Source organism: Mandrillus leucophaeus, unplaced genomic scaffold (assembly GCF_000951045.1).
Source record: "Mandrillus leucophaeus isolate KB7577 unplaced genomic scaffold, Mleu.le_1.0 Scaffold241, whole genome shotgun sequence".
In the NCBI taxonomy this organism is placed as follows: Eukaryota; Metazoa; Chordata; class Mammalia; order Primates; family Cercopithecidae; genus Mandrillus; species Mandrillus leucophaeus.
Window position 1 is genome coordinate 2,792,402 of NW_012102488.1, and position 19,183 is coordinate 2,811,584.

The 19,183-nt window shown below is 43.2% G+C and overlaps 1 protein-coding gene across 4 annotated transcripts; it reads right to left on the reverse strand.

Moving 5' to 3' along the window:
• Positions 1–972: 972 nt before the first annotated feature.
• On the reverse strand, positions 973–18,261 carry WDR61 (WD repeat domain 61). 4 transcript variants are annotated; one of them, XM_011982701.1, is made up of 11 exons: positions 18,252–18,261; positions 13,410–13,460; positions 12,672–12,699; positions 10,919–11,024; positions 10,369–10,541; positions 7,697–7,845; positions 7,367–7,460; positions 6,063–6,156; positions 3,799–3,891; positions 3,016–3,094; positions 973–1,261 (listed from the first exon to the last, which is right to left on the reverse strand). In XM_011982701.1, exons 2-11 carry the CDS (start codon positions 13,419–13,421, stop codon positions 1,172–1,174), a joined length of 918 nt encoding a protein of 305 aa, XP_011838091.1. In that variant the 5' UTR covers positions 13,422–13,460; positions 18,252–18,261; the 3' UTR covers positions 973–1,171. The 4 variants fall into 4 exon arrangements, with proteins under 4 accessions (XP_011838091.1, XP_011838090.1, XP_011838092.1 ...); XM_011982700.1 differs by lacking the exon at positions 18,252–18,261 and adding an exon at positions 17,484–17,754; XM_011982699.1 differs by lacking the exon at positions 18,252–18,261 and adding an exon at positions 17,590–17,823 and having other exon boundaries at positions 975–1,261.
• Between the last annotated feature and the right edge of the window lie 922 nt (positions 18,262–19,183).

The following is a 19,183-nucleotide window of genomic DNA, read 5'->3' on the forward strand; positions in this document are numbered from 1 at the left end:
CCTCTCATTGGTTGATATAATGGAATGAAGTTTCCACCCTCATGGAGCTTTATTTTGGGGATGGGGGTGAATGCAAACAAAAAGTGGTAACTGCTATGAAGAACAAGAGGAATGGGAGTAAGTAGAAGGGAAAGGGAAGAAGGCCTCTACCAGGAGCTGGCATCTAGGCAGAATCCTGGATGCAGTTGGGGAGCAGACGTCCGAAGGTCTGGAGGGAAAACATTCCAAGCAGAGAAATGGCAATGATGATGTGGTTACAGGAGGGTGAGCAAGGCAAGCAGGAGAAAGAAGCAGGGGGCTATGATAAAAAGGGTGAGCTTTATTCTGAGGGCAGTGAGTCGTCTGGGGAAAAGCACATGACCTGACTCATAAGCATATTAAGTTATGATCAATAAAAAGCAACACTCTTCCAAGTGTTTAGCTACTTACATCTTTCTCATTAACGTGAGTCTCAAGGGGGCTGATGAGGAGGAAACTCTGAGGTACAGATACTCTGAAATAACTAAGGCAGAGCTACTGTTCTACGGAATGAGGCACAGGCTTGAGCCTAGGCATTATTAAGGCAGCCAGACTAGCAGCCTGCCTTCCAATACCCACCTAGTGAGTTAGAGACCTCTCTGAAATTAATAAGGGGAAGGAGGGCTTGGCAGGGGACATCTTTAATACATCAAGTAGAAGGATGCCCAGATAGACAGGAGTACATAATGTTCCTATGCAGTCAAATATACTCTTTCCTTCAGGACTCCATTCTATAATAGATTAGCTTCTTTATCACAGCTCTGGGGAGCTCGCTGCTGTATCTCACTGCATGAGTCAATTCCCTGGAAGAGCCTGTATTTCTAAGCCAGAAAGTTAAAGAAGTGCCTGGATCTCTTGATGGCTAAGACAGAGATTTGCTCTTAATGCCAATCCCTCTTACTGTTTCACTGGTAATAGGGTAACTGAAAAAAGAAGCATGTTCAAGGACACTGGTGTTTGCATTAAGAAAGCTTTATGTTAAAGTATGAACAGCATTCCCAATAAAACATGAAAAGATTTATATTGTATCTACAAAATTTAAGTCTTTGCTACAATAAATGCTATATTTCTTTTAAACAAGCCTAAAAAGGTAAGGAATGTCATGATCAATCCGTACATTCTCTTTGCAGCATAAGCCAGGAGACTTTGATGTTTAAATTGGACAATCATAGATGTGAATTTCCTGGTCATCTCCAACAGACACAATTTTTGAACCATTTCCATTGTATTTTACTCCCCAGACCTGTAAATTAAAAAAAAAAAAAAAAAAAAAAAAAAAAAGTTCTACAAATGCCTTTATTCTTTATAATATTTATGAAATGAACATCCTTATTTTCTCGTTATTCTGAATCTACAAAAACTGAGATGAGGATATTCTTGTACTTTCTAAATCAGTGAGAATGGAGGCTTTAACCAAGCACCTTCCAGTATTGCTATTTAATTAGCATTCCTGTCCCTTCCCATACTCCAAAAAAACCCCAAAAAAATCATTTTTAAATACAGTACTAATCAAGATTATCTATAACCCTTTCAAAGAGTCAGAATCCCGAGGTAACCTAGTGCCAGGAAGATGGAAGTCATAAGAGACCAACATTTATGCTTCCAGGAAGAAAGAGGCCCCACAACTACCCCGAGATCACTGCCTATAGGGGAAATCACAAACTGTGCTCCTCAGCTGGCCCCTTGTGTCCACCCCCCACGGTCAATAATTCTCACTCTGTTATGAGTGGCCTATGGAGCCTGCTTGTCCCCAGGAGCTAGACAACATGATACTGTGGACCATAGATTTTTATTTGCTATGTGTTGAATTAACTGATTCACACCTCTTTCCCAGACAGAATTGATGTGGTTGGAGTTTCTCTAGTCAGGAATAACTTCCTGATTATTAGGAGGTGATTTTGGGTGGTAAGCCTGTCACCCTACTCTGATTTTAGTGTTGGGATTGGGCTGCATGATGGCCTTTCACTCCAGCCTCTGAAACAGCACTGCAATGATCCATGCATACAAGGCAACACAGCTAGCCAGGACTTACTCCTTGAGTAAGATGTTTAAATCCAGGAGTGGAATATCAAGATTCAACCCCCTCAATTTTGTTGGAAACAATTTAAGGTGAAAAGTAAAAAGCATGAACAATGTTAGTTAACTTTAAGTTTCATTTCAAAGAGGAGAAATCTATAGGACCATCTAAAAATATTTAAAATGTATTAAAAGCCAATTTTATACTGCCATGGATGTTTTATTTTTTTATGCTTAGTTCCCTAAGACCTTACAGTGTGGTTAGGACCAGCAGCCTTGGCCTCACCTGGGAGCCTGTTAGAAATGCAGAATCCCAGGCCCTGTGCCAGACCTAGTGAAGCAGCATCTGCATTTTAACTAGGTTCCCAGGGGATACAAGCACACATGAAAGACTGAGCAGTATTGCACTAGAACACCTTATTTCACATAGTCACCTTGGCAAAGACAAAGAGGCTTGTGAGAACAGTTTCCTTTTAAAGACTGAAACAAAAGTTATCAATACCACTAAAGCCAAAAAACTTGTAAGAATTTCCAGCTTCTATATTTAAAAAAAAAAAAAAAAAATCACATCTCTTCTTTGGACAGTTCCAAAAATGACAAGTGATAAGCAATGGAATCTCCTGAAGACGAAGGTCGTTGGTGAGCCTGCCATGGCCCAGCAGCCCCCAGGAGAGGGCCCCAGACACCAGTTGCAGCAATTTCCAAAGATGGCATTTAAAGGCTGTGGGGCTAACACAATGTCTTCCGGCCTGTGTGGGGATATGCCTTGTGAGTTGCTAGGCTGACAGCACATCCCAGCCTCTGCACCCCAGACTATGCACAGGAACTCTGGCTACATGGATGACTGAGCAGACACAGCAGCTCAGGCCCAGGCATCTACTGGCATCTACAGCTCAAGCAACAAGGTTAGGAAAAGAAAACCTCTTTGGTACGATGGTCAAACAACCCCAGCTATCTAAAGAGGAAATAGTAATGCCATACCTGATCCTGGTGATCAAAGAAAGTGTGAACACACGTCCTCGTTCCAACATCCCAAACTTTTACACTTTTGTCAGACGAACTATTTTAAAAAGTGAACATTAGTATCGGTTTGAAGTTGGAAGGACTTCGACCAAAAATCCTTTGATGACTTACATTCTTCTAACTTCAGACCCCCCAGCACCCACGCCTCAGTACAGGAAATGGACAGGTATTGCATCATCATTGGGTGGCTTTCCCTCCTCACAGGGTAGCCGTTTTCCTGAAATTCTGATCTGCCTGGCCCTCATTTTAATTGTTCTCCAGGAGTCTCAGACACAGCTACCTATTTCCAGATGGGAGGGAGGCCTGTTAAAACTTCAAAACCAAGGCTCGCAGGAGGCCTCTAAAGCACTGTGCAATGCCTTCAAGTTGTCCATCTCCTGCTTTCCAACTGTCTTGGCCATCCCAGGGCTGACCAACACTGAAATCTATAAACAACATTTTACAAACATTTACATATTTTAAGTTACCATTGGAACACAAGTCTACCTTAGAGTCACTTTGGTAGAAGCCTCAATTTATAATGAAAAAACTAAGAGTTTAACTGTTTAAAAGGATTCCTTGTTGACTTTTGTTCCAGCTAAGGTCAACTAACTTCACTAAGTAAAAATTTTAAGAACTGCAGAAAACAAAGGCTAACTGAATAAAAAAGAGTCAAACATCTTTAAATGTTATGGCAATCTATTCAGGAAGACTGCCCTCATCTCCCCAGCATTTTAGAAACTGCTAAGAATCATTAAGTACCTGGAAACAAAGTGAGTGTCATCAGGACAGAACGCAACGTTCAGCACCCAGGAGGCATGACCGCTCAGCGTGCCAGCCAAATTGGCATGTTGTCTGAAATGGGAAAGGTTCAAACAAAATTGAGATGTTAATTTCTAGAGTATAATCACCGAAGTAGAGGGTTTATTATTAACTCTGCCCATAAACTGGACCAAATCTGCTATCCTTATAATGACCATGAATACTGTATCACAAATTCCCCTTTCAATGAAGTAGCATCATGCATTAGAGACAAATTTTAATAGCAGCATTAACCCATAATGTGTTGATGCTACTAAGAGCCAAGAATAAAATCTTTAACAAGCAAAGAGCTGAAGCTCAAAATGAACAAAGAACTACACTATAGAGGCTTCGCAAGCCAACCCCTAAGATGAGGAAATTGAGAACCAAAGGGGCAAGGAAGCCGTCTCAGGAGAAGGGCAGGTTCAGACTCCTGCCTGCACCGGCAGCCTTTCCATATGGAGCCAGTGCTCCCAGTCCAAGGAGAGCGTCAAGATGTATTCATTATGACAGATGCAGCTTGGAGAGACTATTTTAAACCTAATCAAGAACAAGACAGGTCTAATTACAACAGCTATTTTCACTTTTTTAATAAAAATGAAACCCAATCACCTCTGGCAAGAGAACCACCATAAGGCCTAACTGAGGTCAGCAATTTTACCCCTGAACACAGAACCCAGCAGAGTGGAGCAGACCTCAGTTAGGGGCCAGGAGGCAGTCTCAGTGGGATACAGTGGGACCATGGGAGGGTAAGAAGTCCTGGGCCTTAGTAAAAAGATCAGTAGTTGCTAGGGGCTCAAGGTGGGAGGAAGGGATGATCTGGTAGAGCATGGGATTTTCAGGGCAGTGAAACTATTCTGCGTGATACTGTAGTTAGTGGTGACTACACGTCATTATATACTTGTTAAAACTCATGGAATGTACAACACAAAGAGTAAACCCTAATGTAAAATATGGACTTTAATTAATAATAATGCATCAATATTGGGTGAAAAAAACCAGTCTTGGGTCTTCATTCAGTACCACCTCCTTGGGCAAATCACCACCTCAGCTTGGGTTTCTCATGTGCAAAATGGGGACACTAATCTGTGCTGCTACCTCATTGGTTGCTGGGAGGATCAATAAAACAGTGGCAATGGAAATCATAAAGTCACAAATGTAAGGAACTGCTGCATTTATACTGCCTCTGCCACTATCAGGCAAGTACAACTCTACAGAGATATCTTTCCCTCTCGGCTGTAGCACCCTCATTCAGTTCTAATTCCAAAAACTGCAGTTAGAATTCTATGTCTAGCTGATAATCTTTTGCCATAAAAAACTGCATTTTTAACCAGAAGTGGCTAGAAGGAGCAGTGTTCCTACTGTGAGGTTTAAACTCGTAAGCAACTATCACAGGCCCCTGAAAGAACACACACGGATGGTCAGGGTTGCAGTACGTGCAGGTGGAGGAGGTCTTGGCACCATGGCTAGGGTCGGAGTGTGATATGTACCTGCAGTGGATTAGAATGTCATGTTCAGGAGCAATGAGCCAGAGGCACGCCTGGCAGGGAGAGCTGACCACAGCACTGAGTCACAGTATCAAGAACACAGATCCAACACATTACAGGGGATACCTCAGTAGGGAATAGGAGTCAGGGCTAAAGATGATGGGGGAAAACAAGAAGACAAGGGGGTCTGCACAGGTTTACAATGATGGCTGTGAATGAAAGAGGATGATTAACTTGCTTCTATACTCATAGTCAAAGGCCAAAACCAAAAACACTCCCATCTAGACCTGCAGCAGGCTCATAAACTGACTGCTCCCTAACTAGGGCAGAGGCATGTCTGCTAGAACAGCCCTACCCTTGAAAATGGATGCTCTAATTTTTTCCTGTCCCCAGGGGCCAGCTACAGCCCATGGCTCCATTTCCTCATCTGTATATTACTTACCTATCCCAAAGAATTTGAAATCAGTAAGCTCACAAAAATCAGGCTGCCTAAGAAAAAGTAGCAAGTATCTGATCCTACCAGGGAACCCATGCACATCCTCCTCCAAGCAGCCCTTGAGGACACACACTAAAAATGGGCGCTGAATGGGGGAGGACCGCCTGAAGAGTCAAGGTGTTCGATGTGACTTGAGCACAAGCCTTTACTAGGGCTGCTCCCTAGGGATCCTTGTAACAATAAGGGGACAAGACGGACATCAGTAGTAAGGGAGACACCTTGAATCTCGACAGGTAACTTACACATCATAGATCTTGATGTAGCCATCATCTGAAGCAGTGACAAGGAGCTGGGAGTCCGGGGAAAAGGTCAAGGAGCGAATGGGCATGGCATGGCCTGAAATTCATAAAGGCCCTTGTTAATCTGGTGAACCACTGCCTCCTTACTCAGCTTCCCACTGACAATGTCCCTTTTAATGATTACAAGCCACTGAGTTGAAATACCCAGGTGCTTCAGGCAGAAAAGCAAGAGTTCTGACTGGGCCTTTCATCTTAATGTTCTCGAAACATCCACATAACCCCAGTCTCTCCTCCTGGAGCCATTTCTCTTTAGTTCCCTTCCCTGCCCTCAGCATGCATTGCTTTAAAGAACTTCTCTACTACAAATATGGCCACACAAGGAAATTGCTCCTGATTTGTAGGGTTGAACAAATTAAGATGTTATTTCCCTATCAAATCCTTTATTACAGTGTAAAGGATAAACTATAGCAATGTGAGGAGGTAATAAAGTCACTTGATTAGAATTCAAAACCGCACGAAAGTATGTGTAATAAGGTCTCCCCCCAATCTACCCCTGTTCTTTAGCTACCCAGTCCTCCTTTCCAGAGGCCACCAGTGTGGACAGTGGGCACAATACTTTCATCCACCTTCAAATTATCAACAAAAAGTTGTTTTCAATCACAAAGTTCGTCAGAATCCAAAACGACAGAAATGAGACATTCATATAGCAAATAAATATTAACACACACATATATATAATGTGATAGATTATGATATAATCAATAAAAAGTAAGTCTGTTCACCCAAACAAGCATTTAACACTGTTACAAGAATTAGTATGTCTAGGTTAAAACTACAGTGACAGGCCAGGTATGGTGGCTCATGTCTGTAATCCCAGCATTTTGGGAGGCCAAAGCGGGATGATCTCTTGAAGCCAGGAGTTGGAGACCAGTCTGGGAAACATAACAAGACCCCATCTCCTCAAAAAATTTAAAAACTAGCCAGACATCATGATGTGCACCTGTAGTCCCAGCTACCCAGGAGGCTGAGGTGGGACGACCCCTTGAGCCCAGGAGTTCAAGGCTACAGTGAGCTATGATCACACCAATGCACTCTGGTCTGGGAGCAAGACCCTCTCTCTAAAAGGAAAAAAAAAAACAAACCTATAGTGACAAGATTAAAACCTGGAGGCATTTCAGTTTTCCAACTGAGATTGATATTTTGTAAATCTAATGCCCGTTTGCCATTTAATGGCATTTTAATGAAAGAATAATTCTTCCTTTGTGATTTGATAACCAAGTTTATAAAAATAAGATGATGATATATACCTTCCAGCGTATGCAGAAGTTTTCCAGTTGCAATATCAAAAATATTGATGATTCCATCTATGGCTCCACTGGCTAGGTATTTCCCATCAGGACTCTGTTCAGAGAACATATGGAAAAATTAGCACTTTCAGACCCCATGTTGTTAAGCTATCCCTACCAAACTCAAGCAAACCTCCTGCTGTCTACAGGTCTAACCAGCAACCTGGCAAACCACACCAGTGAGATAGTCTGCCTGACCAGACCAAGGCAGAATCTGTGCCAAGGACTACAACAGGCTGGAAGGGCAAACTGAAAGAATCAGAAGGAGAAAAGAGAGCAATGTTTCCTTACATATGCAATACTAAGAATGAATTTTCCTCTTGTGTCCAAAGAATACTCCTTTTTCCCACTTTCCACACCAAAAATGTTCACTTTCCCGACATGAGTTCCTGTGGCCAGATACTGGGAATCAGGAGAAAAGGCCAAAGTCCAGGCATCCACTGAACAGAAAAAAGAAGGACAAAAATACAGTGTGAAAAGATTTGGCCTTAATTTTAAAAACTAAAGTTTTACCAAAAGACACATCTTTTTAAATTGGAGTAGCAGTGTCCTGATTCAGAAAATTATGTTGTAAAGACGCTAATTCTTTATCAAGTTTAGATTTAGTTTAAGGGTTTCTTAAATTTTTAATAAGAATAGGACAACATCAAGTGTTAGCAAGGATGTGGAGAAACCAGAACCTTCATACACTGGTGGGAATGTAAAATGGCACAGCCACTTTGAAAACCAGTTTGACAGTTTAAGTGAAAACAAACACCATAATATCCAGTAATTCTACTCCTAATGAAAACATATGTCCACACAAAGACTGGTACACTCATGGTCTTCGCTTCCTCCTACTTTCTCACTTCTCCATGACTGGGGATTGTCTCTCTTCTTTTTTTCTCTTCCTTTGTAGTGGTTCAGATTCTCCATGCATATTTTCAAGATAGGTAGAAACTAAGTATTCATTTTCCCTACATTCATCAGACCCAAACTCATCTGAGGAGTTTTACCTTCAGATGAATTTAGCTGCTCTTTAGCTGTCAATAGCAATGCTTGCTTTTGTTACTGGACCAAATAACTGTTGGCTGTTTAATGGCCTTGTCTAGTTTTATGCAGAGTCCTATCCAAAAAGAAAATAAACCCAACTTTCAGACTCCATTCTTCTATCTTTTTTTTTTTTTTTTTTTGAGATTGAGTCTCGCTCTGTCACCCAGGCCAGAATGCGGTGGTATAATCTTGAGTTCAAGCTATTCTCCTGCCTCAGCTTCCCGAGTAGCTGGGACTACAGGTGCACACAACCACGTCCAGATGTCCAGCTAATTTTTTGTATGTTTTAGTAGAAATGGGGTTTCACCATGTTGGCCAGGCTGATCTTGAATTCCTGATCTCAAGTGATCCACCCGCCTCAGCCCCTCAAAGCGTTGGGATTACAGGCGTGAGCCGCCACCACCACGCCTGGCCTCTTCTGTCTTTTTCATTCATAACAGTAACTTTTAAAACCTTGCCACACTTGGACAACACCCAGTAAAAGGTACTGTTTATCAGGGAAAGTGAGCTGGATACATACGCCATCCTTTTACTTGGAACCAATCCAGCAATGATTTCTTCAGCTGCCTCGTGCCCAGGGCTGCAACCAGCATGCAATGACACCAGCATTATGACCCCTAGGAAAGCTTAGGTGCCCAAGATGAAAAGGTAGAAACAGTTCTGCCTCTTCCTCTTTTCTTAAGACCATACTTATATATTAGAGTTTTAATGGACTTTGCAGGATAGTTTGGGGACCCAAGTCCTCTGTAAGTAACGTAAGCAGAGTAAGGGCACATGTAAAGACAACTATCTGGGGAGTCAGGGTGCGTCTGGGTAGCTTTTTCCAAATATATATCCCACCCCACGTACTCCGAACACTATGATTCAGTGGATCCAAAATATGGACTGGGTATGCATATTCTTAAAAGAGCTCCAGTGGTAAGAATTACAGACAAGAAATATTGCTTCTGAGGGAAAATGCACTCAGTTTCCAGACAACCCAGCCTCTTTAAAAACTCTGGAACCATCATTATTTCCAATACAGGAAAAGCCTAGAGTGGCTACTGAGCATAACTCGTGGGAGGTGAATCCATCTAGGGCATCAAGCAGGGAACTGTGTTCATGGAACACCTAAGCAGCTCTTCTATCATCAACCCACAAAGGGGTGTGCCACAGAATGCCAGGCTATTCGCACCCTCTAGCGGTTACCACCCGTTCTGGCACAGCAGGTTCTGCTGGGGAAAGTTGTGCAGCCATTTATAAGTAAATGTGAAGCTCAAAAGAATCCTGAAATGTCCTCTGTGCTCCACATTAGTCAGCCTATGACATCATTGACTTCCGTCATCTCAGATGATGTTTACCAAGGCTGATGGACAAGATTATGGACAGTACTTAAAACAAAAAAATCGATGTTTCTTAAAAGTTTCATATGTATCACATACCAGGAATCACACCCTTTAATCAAAATGAGTAGAGATGACCATGATACACATCTATAAGGACCCCATGCTTTACATTCTAGGCTTCCATAAGGCAGTGAATGAATCAGCTCAGAATATGGTAAATAGAGAACCTCTGGAAAACACAAAATACAGGTCAACAACCCCAAACCAGCAGTTCTGAAATCCAAAAAGCTCTGGAAACTACTAGCTTTTTCCACAGATTTACTACCAAAATTCATTTGGCAGCAAAATCTAAGCTGAATTGACACAGGGCTATTTATAGCCTTTATTTATCTCACTTAGTGTAAATACTCACGTTTAGTTGCAGAGTGTTTCATTAGAGTGCTGTTTCCAGCCCCACTGAAGGTATTATGTGAAATACAGTTCATGCACCCATTATCATCCCTCTCAAAACCAAAAAATTCTGAGCTATAAAACACATCTATCCCTAAAGATTTTGGAAAAGAAATCATGAGCCTCCATTATCTCCCCTACAAGTAAAACTCTTACCAGGTCCTGCATCTATGGACTTTATCTGTTTGCCATTTTCCAAGTCCCAAAGACGAATATGAGCATCAAGAGAGCTGGATGCAGCAATGGGCAGGGTGTGGCTGATGTCCACAGACACCACTCCCAGCTGATGTCCCTCCAGACTCCACTGTAGGTCCAGCCTCTCATCACGCCTTCAACAGGGGACAGAGAAATGGATTTCTTCACACAGAACACACTTTACCTGGCATCTGAAATTCTGGGTCCCTGTGACTATGCAATACCAATGGTCTATGAAATACAGAATCAGAGAAGAGTTAATGAGCTACAGAACACCAAATGCTGCCAGGTTTTCAATGTAGGACTTTAAGATTTTTTTTTTAAACTTTAGGGCTTTAATACAGAGTAACAGGAAAACAAGTGGGAAAAAGAAGCTGCTGTTTTATACCACCAGATTGCTATAGATTTCTTGCCTAGAAAAAAGTATTTCCCAGACTGCAACTGGCGAGTTCAGAAGCAAAACCTCAGCCCCCAATTTTCCAAGGCTGTATGTTAGGGGAGAGGTACTCACCATTTCCAGACCTTCACCAGGTCATCCAGGGAGCCTGTGACCACTGTCTCAGAGTTTTCCTTCTTGTTTGTCCCCCAAGCAACTGACCAAATGGCATCATCATGGGCTAGAATGGAAAGTAAAGTCTTCTTGCATATGACTTAATGAAGCTGAAATACTGTTCAACAATTGTAAGGTAACGTTTATTTGTATTTGCTTTACTATTTTACAAAGTGCTTTCCTATACAGCTTTTATTGAAATTTTGGGGCCACATATGAAAATTGGAGGTTCTGAAGAAGCTACTTGCCCTAAATCTCATGTTTACCAGATGGGATGGTAGCACTTTGGACTCTAAATCCAGTGCCCTTTCTTTTAGCATGCTATCTGGTATATAGGAGTCTACAATGGCTATCACTTGGCTAAAACAAGTAAAACCAGTGGGAAAGACCCCCTCCTACCAAGAAAAGACCTAAACCCAGTAACAGATACTCCGTAAAGATCTTTGGAAACGAGTAGGCAGTTCAATTCTAAACAGTATAGATCTAAAAGAAAATACCTAATGTAGCCTCCATATATTAAGTTGCCTTTCCCCACAAGTATCTTTATTATGGTTAATGGGCCAATTATTACAACAATCCTAAGAAGTGGGTACTATTAATATCCTCATTTTATAGACAAGGAATGAGAGGTGCTAGCATTCAAATCCAATCGCTATTAATTAAAGTCTACCTTAAATCTAAGTCTGTAAGCTGCAGGTTTGGTAGGCCACACCATTGTATGTGCAGACCTGGTGTGGATGTAAAAATGTGACAAGTGCACATGGAGGCTTTACCCCTGCCTGGCAACAATTCTCCAGTGATACCTTCCCAAAATATGAATATAAAGGCATTAAACTTAAACAGCTGTGCATTACAGACAGAGTTGTGGCTTCCATTTCAAACCCCACCTAACTCAAGCCTGCTAACTTGCCACCTGGATGACAATAGCTACATATAAGGTAGTTGACTGGCATGCCCAATTAGCCTACTAGTTACTTACACTAGCTAACCTGGATGATGCTGTTGGCTTAAATGTCAAACTACCTACATGTCACTACTTAGAGAGGAAGAGCTTTGATTAGGCATTCCACAAATTCCTTAGGCCTTCCTAAACTCATCGAGGCTATAGTGAAGAAATGAGATGGGTGAGTAGCCCATGCACAGACATGACTCCTTTTTGGGTACAAAGCTCTGGACCACTGGTTAGCTACAATCCCAGCCCACTCTGACCTGCGGCCTGCTCTCCCATCCCTGCCACTGCCACTGCTGCACAGCTCCCAGCCCTCCCCATGCACTCAGTGGCCTCAAAAGAAATTCATCTCACTATTATAGGCATCACTTTCATTAAGGGCCAAAGCAAGTTCTGAGTTCAGAAAAAGGCTCACGTTCACCTCCCCGGATGAGCCGGCATTAACAGAGTTTTGAGGCTCAAAGCATTTCCTTCTTCCACCTCGCCAGCTGGGAAGCTCGGTCATGTCTTCCTCAGGTGGGAAAATTTTCCTCAGCCTGGAAGCCTCCAACCTATAACGATGACTGCTTTTTTTTTTTAGTTGGTTGTTCAGGTTTTTGTTGTTGTTGTTTGTTTTTTAAGAGTATTTGTTTTCAGCTGCCAATTCTTCCGCAAAGTGAGTATACTTGAAAACTGCATGTCTGGTCAGCATGACAAAAGTCTTAAAGAAACCAGGGACAACAGTATTTTTCACAGATGAATCGCTTAAACAGGCAAGCTACTTACCTTGCTCTTGTTTGAAGAGAATACCATACTAAAAAAAGAACAGAAGCCACATTAAACCCATGGTCAGATTTCAGATGTCTCACATTGCCTCCAGAAAGCACTCCTCCCCAAGTAGATAGAGTCACTACAGTGTTAGCTACTTCCTCTGCTGTCAACCTGGCCATCCTACAAGCTCCTTGATCCCCACTCACGCAAGATCTGTACAGTCCTATCAGAAAAAAATTATTAAAGAAACTGACACTCTCTCCCTCTTCCTACTACCCACACTCACCCAACAAGAGACCAATAAATTATGTTTTCTTTTTCTGTTCTGCTCACCAAGGAAGCTCAGAGTCCAGTTTGCAGCTTAAATTTTGCAGCTGCATAAGGGCACACAGCATGCATAACAGTCTATTAACTTTGTCCCTAATCTTATTACAAAGATCTGTTTCTCCTGTTCTATCTTCTATTCTGATCTTGCTGTTTTTTTCTTTTGTACAACATCTTTTAAGCTTCTTCTATTACTCACTAAACTGTGGTAAAGACTTAGAGGAACCAGTTCTCCTCCTAGTATTTGCATTTTACTAGTCCCACCTAACACTGTGGTAACTAGGCGACTAGGTACCCAGGGTCATCGAGCTCTTTAGGAGCAGGGCAAGAATAAGATGCTACTTTCTTGACTACACATCCAGAAAACCTACTGGACTTGAACTTGGCAAAGAGACCAACTGATGTTCCTCCCTTCAACACGGGCCTTACCTGGTTGGTCATTTCCTTAACCAAGGATCAAGGGCAAAAGGCCAGACAGTTCTGTGGAAACAACACCAGGATTTCAGTGAGGGGTGTCATCAGGATAGAAGGGCACACAGGAAGTTCCCCTTGACCAAGAAAATAAGGCAACTCTTTATTATGAAGTTGTTCTGACACCCTTCTATGGATCAGTCCCTGGAACCTCCTTCACACTCCCTACCAGGTGGTATGATCTTTTTTCTTCCTCTGAACCTAGGGACTCAACTAACAGCAAACCCCATCCCACGGTTTCTTCACCTCAAGTGTGACTACAGAGAGTAACCAGTCTCTGTCCTTTGCTGCTTTTTAGAGAGAAGAAAATCACTTCTCCTTTTAATATTAAATATTATTTATTAAAAACAAACAAGGGGAAATCCAAAGATGGTAAAGTTCTTATGTTACACGCAAAGGTCTCAACCAAAAATGCCTTTAAGAGCCAATAGTCAGGTAAATAAGGGCAGAGGCTGGAGGGAGACACGGTGTCAAGAGATTGAGACCATCCTGGCCGACATGGCGAAACCATGACTCTACTAAAAATACAAAAATTAGCTGGGCGTAGTGGCGCGCACCTGTAGTCCCAGCTACTTGGGAGGCTGAGGCAGGAGAATCACTTGAACCTAGGAGGCGGAGGTTGCAGTGAGCCAAGATCGTGCTACTGCACTCCAGCCTGGGTGACAGAGCAAGACTCCATCTCAAAAAAAAAAAAAAAAAGCCGGGCACGGTGGCTCACATTTGTAATCCCAGCACTTTGGGAGGCCGAGGTAGGCGGATCACGAGGTCAGGAGATCAAGACCGTCCTGGCTAACACAGTGAAACCCCATCTCTACTAAAAATACAGAAGAAAAAAAAAAAAATTAGCCGGGCGTGGTAGTGGGCGCCTATAGTCCCAGCTACTCGGGAGGCTGAGGCAGGAGAATCACGTGAACCCAGGAGGCGGAGCTTGCAGTGAGCCGAGATCGCGCCACTGCACTCCAGCCTGGGTGACACAGCAAGACTCCGTCTCAAAAAAAAAAAAAAAAAAAAAAATAGATCTAATTTCTCAGGCTACATTAAGGGCTAATGGTTCTTATTTCTTTGTGTGTGCCATAGACTCCCTTTAGTGGCCATTTTTTTTTTTTTTTTTCAAGATAGGGTCTCGCTCCATCACCCAGACTGGAGTGCAGTGGCGCAATCATGGCTCATTGCAGCTTCAACCTCCCAGGCCAAGTCTTCTCCCACCTCAGCCCCCTGAGTGGCTGGGACTACAGGTGCGTGCCATGCCTGGATATTTTAATTTTTTATAGAGATGGGGGTCTCCCTATGTTGTCTAGGCTGGTCTTGAACTCCTGGGCTCAAGTGATCCTCCTGTCTGGGCCTCCCAAAGTGCTGGGATTACAGGTGTGAGCCACCAGACTCTGGCTCAGGATGTCTTTACAGAAAATACACAGGTTTAGAAATGAAACCAATTACAGTAGGTTCTCATTATTCACAACAATTATGTTCTAAGAAGTTGCTACAGACACTAAATTATCCAATAGAGAACCACTGTTCCTTGGGAAACCGGTTCCTGAAAGCCTCTGGGCACATTCTTGTCAACCAATCAATATATAATCATGTTTTATGTGTGTTTATGTTTAAAGGCACTTACTGAATATACATTAGTAATTCATCAATATTGAACTCATACCTAAGCAAGGCTTATCTAACACACATATTTTCTCCTTAAGACAAATCACAGACTTCTTGCATTTAGAAACACTTCAGCACAATGCTTGGGGGCTATCTCAAACAGTGGAATCACCAACAAAAAGCACAGAGAAAAACGTAGCACCAAAGACTGCAAAAATGACATTTGCTTACAATATGAGAGCTGACAAGAAGGCAGTGTCACCTTGTTTGACTTCAGCTGAGAACATGCGCATCAAGCGACTAAAATTTTTATGTGAAAAAAAGTCATGTCTTCCAAAGACCACAAAAGCATTTTAAGTATTAATGTGGGGGCTACAGATAAATTTTAGTGAGTAGGTGAATTCATAAATACAGAATCCACAAATAATGAGGATAGACTATATACTAAAATTTTATTAAAATACAAAAACATATGTGCTTCTTTATTGGTTCATTATATATGCAATCTAGAAGCAAATTTAATAACTACCCTAATTTCAAAGTTGTAAATGAGCTTACACAATACCGTGATATGAAAATATCTGTAATTTATATTCATAACAAAGTCACACTGCTAATAATGTGATTTATTGCCTACATTCATACTGGAAGAAAATGCTAAATTTCAGTTGGAGGTTAGGAAACAAAGATGCAATTTTTCCTCTCATCCAAGTTCACGGCCCTGGCAGTTCTACCCACTGTCAGTTTAAGGGACCATACAGTTAAGGTATCCAGGTTCAGGTTACTTTCTTTAAATCTGCCAGCCCAAAAAGCTGCCGAAGGTTTTCCAATAACAGAAAATCAAACAAACAATTTATAACCAATCCTTGCCTATGAAGATCTCAAATTGGTAATGTTTTGTTTTGGTTTTGTAAAGACAAGGTCTTATTATGTTGCCCAGGCTGGTATCGAACTCCTGGCCTCAAGCTATCCTCTTGTCCTGGCCTTCCAAAGTGCTGGGATTACAGACAGATTGGTAGTGTTTTATTCATTTGTGACCCATGAACAGGGTTCTTTCTGCCCAGGGTAGGAAAGACAGGAAAGCGCTCGAGCCAGTCTGGCTAATGGGAATGGTATTCAACCTCTGCTTGAGCACAGCCTTCTGCCTGCTGAAGCACAGGCTTGTCCTCTTCCCTGTCATTCTGGGCCTCACATTTGGCAATGGATAGAAACAAAAAAAGAAGTAAGGCTTGCGGTAAGTCAACCTCCAAAAACCCAGGTTCCAAGAGACAAGGGTATGATTCTATCAATGAGTGCACATTTGAGGATGTACAATGAATCCGGTCCTATTTTAAGTAACGCACAAAGATTAGCTCACTGAAACCTCATAACCCCATTTACTAGGTACAGTAGTTCTTTAGCTGAGGTTTTGATTTCCACAGTTCCAGAGGTCAACCATAGTCCAAAAATAGGTGAGTAGTGTGCAGTAAGATATTTTGAGAGAGACCACATTCACATACATTTTATTACACTGTTATAATTCTATTTTATTATTGTTGTTAATCTCTTACTGTGCCTAATTTACGAATTAAACTAAGTAATCATAGGTATGTATGTGTAACCTGTATGAGAAAAAACACAGTATAGATGCTTCTCAACTTACAATGGGGCTACTTCCCAATAAACCTATGTAAAGTTGAAAAATTTTACATAGATAAACCACGGTAAGTGGTCAGGGTCCACGGTAAGTCAGTCAGGGTCCTTCACTATCCAAGATTTCAAACATCCACTGGAACGTACACCTCGCACCATTTTCTTATTATCAGTTCCACTTTTCTAATAAGAAAATGGAGGCTTAGAAGCGGTTAAGGAAGCCCCCAAGGGACACTATAAGGTGGATACAATCTATAGTATATGCTACCAAGATACACTACCTCTTACTTCAGGGTCTTATGAAGGTCAGAGCTAAGAGACTTTAGACCTTAGCCCTCTCCTGCCGTCTTCTCTTTTTGGGAAACTTTTCCCTAATTTTCCCAGGCAGAATTCATCACTGGCTCAGTGTTTCCAAGGAACACTACGATGCCTCGATGAAACTACTCAGGCAAGTCAACAGCCCACAGTATTGCACGGTACTTGGCGTAAAGCGAACCCAGCCTCTGTCTGTACCCGTCCAGTGATGTCTGTATCTGTCCAGCACGCTACCTAAGAAGACAAGCGTGGCCCACTACTGGAAAACTTCGGTTAATACCGTCCTCCCACCTACGGATAACTGATCTCCTCCGCAGAGAAACCAGCCCTAATCTCGGTGCTGCCCAGAACATCCTCAGGACGCAAAAGGAGGCCACCTACGGGCCTCCGCCTCTCCCCTCAGGCCCCGTACACCGAGGGACAGCCAGGGCAAATGGAGTCACGGATGCCACCCTCAGGTCCCAGGGCCTGCAGCATCCCTGAACGGACCTGCTTACAGGCAGCGTCGGGCCCAACCTCGCTCACCCGCCCTCTGGCCTGGACCGTCAACTGCCCTAATGACCGCCATCCCCAACGGCCCTGCGCTCCAACTCACCACTGCCCTGCCAGCCTGCACGTCGGAAGCCGGGCTCAGCGCGACTGCGACGCGCAAAGATGAGCTAACGAGGGGGCGGGGCATTACGCCGGCCCCGCCCCCACGGCGCGGAGCACGCCGCAGCGCCCCCTGCTGTCGCTACGCCGGGTGCGGGGCAGATGCCGAGGGCGAGTGGGCGGAGAGAGGAGGGAGGAAGCCACGCCCTGCTTCCAGAGGCGTGGTAGCTGGAAATTTGCTCCCGGAAGCGCAGACGTTTAGCTTCCAGCAACTGCAGGTTTAGGGGCTTGTGTTGCAATTTCATTGCAAAATAAATTTGTTGCTAAAATAAATTAAGTGAAATCGAGCTTTGTCTTTCAAACTGCTAGTCATGACCCATTAGCGTGACAGATATCAGTTTAATAGGTTGTCACTGGCATTTTTTTTTTTTTGGAGGGCCAGGCAGAGTGGCTCACGCCTGTAATCCCAGCACTTTGGGAGCCGAGGTGAGAGGATCGCTTGAGCTCTTGATTTCCAGACCAGCTTGGGCAACATAGCGAGAGAGCTCGTGTCCACTAAAATTCCAAAAAATTAGCACATGCCTGTAGTTCCAGTTACTTGGGAGGCTGAGGCAGGAGGATCCCTTAAGCCCTGGAGGTTGAGGCTACATTGAGCCGTGATCACACCACTGCACTCCAGCCTGGGGGGTAGAGTTAGACCTCGTCTCAAAAAAAGAAAAAAAAAAAAACAGATGGGGCTGGGTGTGGTGGTTCATGCCTGTAATCCCAGGATTCTGGGAGTCGGAGGTGGGTGGATCACTTGAGGTCAGGAGTTTGAAACCAACCTGGCCAACGTGGTGAAACCCCATCTCAAGTGAAAAAACAGAAACAAAAACAAAATTAGCCGGGTGTGGTGGCACATGCCTGTAGTCCCAGCTACTTGGGAGGCTGAGGCAGGAGAATCGCTTGAACCCGGGAGGCAGAAGTTGCAGTGAGCCTAGATCACACGACTGCACTCCAGCCTGGGCAAAAGAGTGAGACTCTGTCTTGAACAGCAACAACAAAAAAAGAGATGGGAAGAGGCTCATGCCCCATTTTCGAGGCCGCCCTGTGGCTCAGATGTGGTGGCTCACTCCTGCAATCCCAGCACTTAGGGAGACCAAGGTGGGAGGATTGCTTCTGGCCATGATTTCAAGACCAGTATGGGCAACATGGTGAGACACAATCTCTACAAAAATTTTAAAATTGCAGACGCAGTGGTGTGCACTTGTAGACCTAGCTACTCGGGAGGCAGGGGTAAGGATCACTTGAGCCCAGGAGTTTGAGACTGCCCTATGATTGGGCCACTGCACTCTAGCCTGGGTAACAGAGTGAGACCCTGGTTCTAAAAAATATTTTTCAAAAAAACTAGTTTTAAAGTTCAAAAATATAAATATAAAGAGAGATGGAGGACTATTAGACCACTTACAAATAGGTGAAGTTCATCTTTGGGGGCTCTTTTTTCTTTTAAGACAGAGTCTCGCTGTGTTGCCGAGGCTGGAGTGCAGTGGTGCAATCTCGGCTCACTGCAACCTCTGCCTCCTGGGTTCAAGTGATTCTCCTGCCTCAGCCTCCCCAGT

Excerpts from the sequence above, each read along its gene's own strand:
- WDR61 (XM_011982701.1), bottom strand. Across the intron at positions 11,025-12,671 it reads TCTCTTCAAACAAGAGCAAG|CCCATGATGATGCCATTTGG; the intron begins GTAAGTAGCTTG and ends TTTCCATTCTAG. Across the intron at positions 7,461-7,696 it reads TCATTCTTAGTATTGCATAT|AGTCCTGATGGGAAATACCT; the intron begins GTAAGGAAACAT and ends TTCTCTGAACAG.